At 49.0% G+C, this 8,337-nt stretch overlaps 1 protein-coding gene across 1 annotated transcript; it reads right to left on the bottom strand.

The window, feature by feature from the left end:
* Positions 1 to 1,314: 1,314 nt before the first annotated feature.
* Positions 1,315 to 2,557, bottom strand: LOC125554132 (ethylene-responsive transcription factor ERF060-like). The gene has a single exon (XM_048717735.1). It carries the CDS (start codon positions 2,540 to 2,542, stop codon positions 1,532 to 1,534), a length of 1,011 nt encoding a protein of 336 aa, XP_048573692.1. The 5' UTR covers positions 2,543 to 2,557; the 3' UTR covers positions 1,315 to 1,531.
* Positions 2,558 to 8,337: the final 5,780 nt, after the last annotated feature.

Genomic DNA, 8,337 nt, shown 5'->3' with positions numbered 1-8,337 from the left:
GAACATACACTGAACCAGGGGTCAGGAGAGGAGCTAGCCTAGTTCCTCTCTCCTACTGGGGAACTGGATTAGCATTACATTAAGCCTGGATCAGAGCTGAGCTAACGTGGACTCCTGACTTCCCCACATGATTCCCTCCGCCTTTCAAACCTCGGTGACACAGAGATCCAGATGCTTTCCCCCTCTCTGCACCTGCAACCTTTTAGTGTTTACATGCTCTGTCCCAGAGTAAGGTGAAGTGCATGTGTACTATGCGATGTGTGTGAAGATTAGAACGACACGTCCGCTCTCAGATTGGTTATCTCGTCTTGAGCTTTTAAGGGACTTGGGAACTTTTCACGTTTTTCCTTTTCTTGATTTAAAATTAACCGTGGTTCAAATTGTTTGTGAAGTACCTTCTTGTTCTCCAAAGGTTTAAGTATCACAGATCCTCACAAACATACCCTTACATAAAAAGAAAATTCTATTCAAAATCTTGATGCTAAAAATAATTTTACCTACAAAATGCATGACACTAAAGCAGGCAGGCGTACTAATGAGACCCGATAGCGCCCGTTCATGTTCAGCTTTAAACATAGGACGCTACCAGATCACTGCCTTCTTGTCTTTTGATGCTAGTATGAAGTGAGTTTGTTGCTTCTTCCTCTCCGCCAAACATGATACCCGAAGCAGAGAAACAAGGGATGATCGACCCGAACAGGGGATACATCATAGCTAAACCTACCTGGCCTGAACCAAGAGCGGCAATGCTGAACCAGCAAGAATTCCAACATCTCCCAAGCCATGTTCAAACTGTTTGTCAAGTCCCTTATTGTTCTCTAAAGGCTTAATTATCATAGGTCCTTGCAAACACATCCCTACCAAAAAGGAAAATTGCATTCATAATCTTAATGCTAAAATTAACGGCAATATAGCAATGTGTACACATCATATGAATTTGAAATTAGTGGAATGTTGTCTAAATTAAAATTATTTTTGACACCACAAGTATCAAACCCCAAGACTCTAGACAGAGAGAGATTTGTGCAAGGGTGATTTATGTGGAAACCGGCTCATGCAGTGTCGTCTCTGAAAGTCAAATTCGTGCAAGAACATCAAAATCTTCAAGTTTCTATCAAGGGATTTTTTTTACTTCATAGTCCTGAGGTTAGTTGATGCATTTAGGAACAAATTTGCAACTTTTATACTAATTCATGTTCCATTCAACTGTAGAACTCATCCTATATTAGAACTTTCATCTCATCTCTGTTATGCTATTCTGAACAATATAAAAAAGTACTGCAGTACAAAACACATACCAGTAGCAATTTCAAGTATACCAAAGTGTATCTTTATTGAATCACAAACTACATGACATACTTAAAATTTCTACATAAAACCTCCTTCCTGGCAATGCCATTCAAAAACCAAGCAGAGCAGGGGTTGATGTTACACAAGAATACTTGATCAAACCCATAATAACCTATCTAAGAGCCTAACGAAAGCAGAAGCAATCACTTAGAACGAGCTGTGGATCGGGCATGAACTCGGTTCAAGAAAGGATCGCGTCCCAGTCGATCTCGAGCGACGGGTACTTGCGCAGCAGGGACTCGTCCCATGGAGCCTCCGAGAAATCAAGAAGCTGCATCTCCGGGACGACGTTGGAGCACGAGGACACCTCGCCGTCGGCCGACGACGAGCTCTCGGAGACGGAGCAGCCTGGCTCGCTCTTGACGTCCGGGAAAGAGCTCGGCGTCAGGGTCGGCGTCGGCGCCGGCGTCGCATTGCTCTGGCTCTGCGGCAGGTCCTCCCCGTGGCAGATGGAGTGGAGCTTGGCGTCGATCGCGGCGTCGAGCGGCGGGCCGTGGTGCTCGCCGCCGCGCCTGAGCTCGGGGAAGTTGAGCCTGGCGGACTCGCCGCGGAGCCGGAAGGCGGCGGCGTCGTAGGCCAGCGCGGCCTCGTCGGCGGTGTCGAAGGTGCCGAGCCAGAGGCGGGTGCGGTTGCGGGGCAGGCGGATCTCGGCGACCCACTTCCCCCAATGCCGCTGCCGCACGCCGCGGTACAGCTTGGCCGCCGGCCGCGCCGGGAGCGCCGCAACGCCGTGCCGCTTCATGGGCTGCCCCGCCACTGCCATGGCCGCGCCCGGCGCCCGGCGCACGTGGTGGAGCTGCGACTGGAGCTGGAGGATTTGCGCGGGAGTGAGGTAGCTGGCGCCACGAAGCAGGCCGGCGCTCTGCTCCGCGCCGGGGCAGGGGAAGGAGAAGGAGATGGTCGGCGCCGCGCCCTGCGCCGTCGGCGGAGCGAACGCGTGCATTACCTGGTCTCTGCCGTCCACCATGTGGTACGTCGCCGCCGGAAGATCGGGCCTATAGCTGCGCCAGTCCACCGTCGTCGCCATGCCCTCGTCGATCAAGAAACGCCGACGATTTGGAGGAAGAGAAGCGGATGAGAGCTGGTAATTTGGGATGAACTGGACGATTTGCCAAGAGAATGAATTGGAGCCGGGTGCGACTGTTGGGCAGCGGCGGAGGAAGCGCTTGATTTGGTGGGCAAGAGCAGCCATTGCCGGGCTCTTTTATAAGCGCGCCGGAAGCAGGGCGAGGCCAATGAGGAGGCGCCTCGTGTACGCGGCGATCTCCTACTGCCACCTGTCGGGGCGCCTCCACGACCGGACGGGCGTCGCCGGGCAGGTGGCGGTGACACGACGGGCACCTGGCGGCTTGGTATTGGGCGAGGGGTGATTTTGACCTGGTAAAGTCCAGATCTAGCTGTCACTTGACTGTCGTCGAGTGACTGACCTACGCGGCAGCCTGGTTTCTACAGTCTCCGAGCACTCACGGATTTGTTTTTTCCTCCTGGGATTGCAAGGCCGCCTAGCGTAGATTGCACGTATATACACAGTAGTTTGTCTTATAAATGGTACATTTCCAATTTTGTACGTACTATTGTATGGCGATACAACATCGAGGGGTGGTAATAGTGGTGTCGATGTAACGATACGATGGCGATGCAAGGGCCGCCCGTACATCGCTTTGATTTGGTGACAATGTCATTGTTTATGAGCGATGGTACACACGGGCAATTTGTGGCGAACTATCCTACAGTACCATTGAAAATGTGGGCAAACAATGGTCTTCTTTTTCCTTCCAGAAAGATGTTCCTTACTCTTCCAGAAACAAGGACATACAGACAGTGATACCCTATGTACTGTATACGGCAGAGACACGAGAGTGTAATTTTCGCCACGGAGATCGGACCTACTCCTATTTGTTTCAAAAAAAAATTACTAAGAAGATTGAAAGCCTATACAGGCACACAACATGTTTTTTTTTCGCAAACCGACCCTCCTCTCGTGCCCACCGCTGTCGCTGCTCCTCCTCCCGCTCTAACTGCATGCGCCGGTTGCCGTCGTCCCGCTTCTCCACCAGCTAGTGGGCCCTCCACTGTGGGAGGTAGGCCGCCTCCTGCTCCGGCGTCACGACCAGCAACACGGCTCTCGGGGGGGGGGGTGCCGGCATAGGCTCGGGCTGCTTCGGGAGAGGCGGCGGTGGTGGGGGGTAGACACGGCCCCCTCCCCCCCCTGACAGCTCCGGGACTCTTCGAGGGCGTGTTGGTATGTCCCCTCCAGTGCGGCGAGGTACGCCAGCTCAGCCTCCTCATCCTCCCGCCCCACCACCAGGGGCGGCGGTGCGAAGCCGACATCGATCTGGATGGCGTCGTGGCGGTGCGCGTCGTGCTTGCTGGTGAACCACACGTCCTAGTTTGGGGAGTCCTCTGTGTATGCCGGGTCACGACACTGTGCCAGCGTGAGCTGGGCACGCCGCTTGCAGATCTCCTTTGTGTTGGAAATATGCCCTAGAGGCAATAATAAATTGGTTATTATTATATTTCCTTGTTCATGATAATCGTTTATTATCCATGCTAGAATTGTATTGATAGGAAACTCAGACACATGTGTGGATACATAGACAACACCATGTCCCTAGTAAGCCTCTAGTTGACTAGCTCGTTAATCAATAGATGGTTACGGTTTCCTGACCATGGACATTGGATGTCGTTGAAAACGGGATCACATCATTAGGAGAATGATGTGATGGACAAGACCCAATCCTAAGCCTAGCACAAGATCGTGTAGTTCGTTTGCTAAAACTTTTCTAATGTCAAGTATCATTTCCTTAGACCATGAGATTTTGCAACTTCCGGATACCGTAGGAGTGCTTTGGGTGTGCCAAACGTCACAACGTAACTGGGTGGCTATAAAGGTGCACTACAGATATCTCCGAAAGTGTCTGTTGGGTTGGCATGAATCGAGACTGGGATTTGTCACTCCGTGTGACGGAGAGGTATCTCTGGGCCCACTCGGTAGGACATCATCATAATGTGCACAATGTGACCAAGGAGTTGGATCACGGGATGATGTGTTACGAAACGAGTAAAGAGACTTGCCGGTAACGAGATTGAACAAGGTATCGGGATACCGACGATCGAATCTCGGGCAAGTATCGTACAGCTAGACAAAGGGAATTGTATACGGGATTGATTGGGTCCTTGACATCGTAGTTCATCCGATGAGATCATCGTGGAACATGTGGGAGCCAACATGGGTATCCAGATCCCGCTGTTGGTTATTGACCGAGAACGTCTCGGTCATGTCTGCATGTCTCCCGAACCCGTAGGGTCTACACACTTAAGGTTCGATGACGCTAGGGTTATAAAGGAAGTTTGTATGTGGTTACCGAATGTTGTTCGGAGTCCCGGATGAGATCCCGGACGTCACGAGGAGTTTCGGAATGGTCCAGAGGTAAAGATTTAAATATAGGAAGTCCTGTTTTGGTCAACAGAAAAGTTTTGGGTTTTATCGGTAACGTACCGGGACCACCGGGAGGGTCCCGGGGGTCCACCAAGTGGGGCCACAAGCCCCGGAGGGCTGCATGGGCCAAGTGTGGGAGGGGACCAGCCCCAGGTGGGCTGGTGCGCCCCCCCACAAGGGCCCAAGGCGCCTAAGGGGTGGAAAGGGGGCAAACCCTAAGGGCAGATGGGCCTTAGGGCCCATCCTGGTGCGCCTCCCTCTCTCCCCTCCCCTTGGCCGCCCCCTAGATGGGATCTAGGGGCTACCGCTACCCCTAGGGAGGGAACCCTAGGTGGGGGCGCAGCCCCTCCCCTCCCCCTATATATACTTGAGGTTTGGGCTGCCCATTACACATGAGTTCCTCTCCTCTAGTTGGCGCAGCCCTACCTCTCTTTCTCCTCGTCTCTTGCGGTGCTTGGCGAAGCTCTGCTGGAGTACCACGCTCCTCCACCACCACCACGCCGTTGTGCTGCTGCTGGATGGAGTCTTCCTCAACCTCTCCCTCTCTCCTTGCTGGATCAAGGCATGGGAGACGTCACCGGGCTGTACGTGTGTTGAACGCGGAGGTGCCGTCCGTTCGGCACTAGGATCTCCGGTGATTTGGATCACGACGAGTACGACTCCTTCAACCCCGTTCTCTTGAACGCTTCCGCTTAGCGATCCAAGGGATGTAGATGCACTCTCCTTCCCCTCGTTGCTGGTTTCTCCATAGATAGATCTTGGTGACATGTAGGAAAATTTTGAATTTCTGCTACGTTCCCCAACAGTGGCATCATGAGCTAGGTCTATTGCGTAGATTCTATGCACGAGTAGAACACAAAGTAGTTGTGGGCGTTGATTTTGTTCAATATGCCTACCGTTACTAGTCCAATCTTGATTCGGCGGCATTGTGGGATGAAGCGGCCCGGACCAACCTTACACGTACGCTTACGTGAGACCGGTTCCACCGACTGACATGCACTAGTTGCATAAGGTGGCTGGCGGGTGTCTGTCTCTCCCACTTTAGTCGGATCGGATTCGATGAAAAGGGTCCTTGTGAAGGGTAAACAACAATTAGAGGACGTCTAACTTGTTTTTGCAGGGTATGCTATGTGATGTGATATGGCCAAGAAGAATGTGATGAATGATATGTGATGTATGAGATTGATCATGTTCTTGTAATAGGAATCACGACTTGCATGTCGATGAGTATGACAACCGGCAGGAGCCATAGGAGTTGTCTTAATTTATTTATGACATGCGTGTCAACATAAACGTCATGTAATTACTTTACTTTATTGCTAACCGTTAGCTGTAGTAGTAGAAGTAATCGTTGGCGAGACAACTTCATGAAGACACGATGATGGAGATCATGATGATGGAGATCATGGTTTCATGCCGGTGACAAGATGATCATGGAGCCCCAAGATGGAGATCAAAGGAGCTATATGATATTGGCCATATCATGTCACTATTATTTTGATTGCATGTGATGTTTATCATGTTTTTGCATCTTATTTGCTTAGAACGACGGTAGTAAATAAGATGATCCCTCTTTAAAAATTTCAAGAAAGTGTTCTCCCTAACTGTGCACCGTTGCAAAAGTTCGTCGTTTCGAAGCACCACGTGATGATCGGGTGTGATAGATTCTTACGTTCGAATACAACGGGTGTTCACGAGCCTAGCATGTACAGACATGGCCTCGGAACACATGCGAAACACTTAGGTTAACTTGACGAGCCTAGCATGTACAGACATGGCCTCGGAACACAAGAGACCGAAAGGTCGAGCATGAGTCGTATGGTAGATACGATCAACATGAAGATGTTCACCGATGTTGACTAGTCCGTCTCACGTGATGATCGGACACGGCCTAGTTGACTCGGATCATGTAATCACTTAGATGACTGGAGGGATGTCTATCTGAGTGGGAGTTCATAAGATGAACTTAGTTATCCTGAACATAGTCAAAAGGTCTTCGCAAATTATGTCGTAGCTCGCACTTCAGTTCTATTGTTTAAGATATGTTCCTAGAGAAAATTTAGTTGAAAGTTGATAGTAGCAATTATGCGGACTAGGTCCGTAAACTGAGGATTGTCCTCATTGCTTCATAGAAGGCTTATGTCCTTAATGCACCGCTCAGTGTGCTGAACCTCGAACGTCGTCTGTGGATGTTGAGAACGTCTGACATACACATTTTGATAACTACGTGATAGTTCAGTTAAACGGTTTAGAGTTGAGGCACCGAAGACATTTTTGAAACGTCGTGAAACATATGAGATGTTTCGAGGGCTGAAATTGGGATTTCAGGCTCGTGCCCACGTCAAGAGGTATAAGACCTCCGACGATTTTCTTAGCCTGCATAACTAAGGGAGAAAAGCTCAATTGTTAAGCTTGTGCTCAGATTGTCTGAGTACAACAATCATTTGAATCGAGTGGGAGTTGATCTTCCAGATGAGATAGTGATGTTTCTCCGAAGTCATTACCACCAAGCTGCTAGAGCTTCGTGATGAACTATAATATATCAGGGACATATATGATGATCCTTGAGATATTCGTGATGTTTGACACCACAAAAGTAGAAATCAAGAAGGAGCATCAATTGTTGATGGTTGGTGAAACCACTAGTTTCAAGAAGGGCAAGGGCAAGAAGGGATACTTCATGAAACGGCAATTCAGCTGCTGCTCTAGTGAAGAAACCCAAAGTTGAACCCAAGCCCGAGACTAAGTGCTTCTGTAATAAGGGGAACAGTCACTGAAGCGGAACCACCCTAGATACTTGGTAGATGAGAAGGCTGGCAAGGTCGACAGAAGTATATTGGATATGCATTATAATGTGTACTTTACTAGTACTCCTAGTAGCACCAGGGCATTAGATACCGGTTCGGTTGCTAAGTGTTAGTAACTCGAAACAAAAGACTACGGAATAAATGGAGACTAGCTAAAAGGTGAGATGACGATATGTGTTGGAAGTATTTCCAAGGTTGATCAAATATCGTACGCTCCCTCTACCATCGAGATTGGTATTAAAACCTGAATAATTGTTATTTGGTGTTTGCGTTGAGCATAGACATGATTGGATTATGTCTATCGCAATACGGTTATTCATTTAAGGAGAATAATGGTTACTCCGTTTATTTGAATAATACCTTCAATGGTCTTACACCTAAAATGAATGGTTTATTGAATCTCGATCGTAGTGATACACATGTTCATGCCAAAAGATATAAGATAGTAATGATAGTACCACCTACTTGTGGCACTGCCACGGAAGTCATATCGGTATAAAACGCATGAAGAAGCTCCATGTTGATGGATCTTTGGACTCACTCATTTTTAAAAAGTTTGAGACATGCGAACCATGTCTATTGGTGTATATGCATGAAGAAACTCCATGCAGATGGATCGTTTGGACTCACTTGATTTTGAATCACTTGAGATATGCAAATCTTACCACATGGGCAAGATGACTGAAGAGCCTCGTTTTTAGTAGGACGGAACAAGATAGCAACTCGTTGGAAGTAACACAT

This window comes from Triticum urartu, chromosome 4 (genome assembly GCF_003073215.2).
Source record: "Triticum urartu cultivar G1812 chromosome 4, Tu2.1, whole genome shotgun sequence".
NCBI classification, from domain to species: Eukaryota; Viridiplantae; Streptophyta; class Magnoliopsida; order Poales; family Poaceae; genus Triticum; species Triticum urartu.
The sequence above is the reverse complement of the archived record's forward strand: the minus strand, read 5'-3'. Positions and strand labels throughout refer to the sequence as shown.

What these genes read in the sequence shown, in the direction of transcription:
- LOC125554132 (XM_048717735.1), bottom strand. Translation starts at nt 2,542, where the DNA reads ATGGCTGCTCTTGCCCACCAAATCAAGCGCTTCCTCCGCCGCTGCCCA.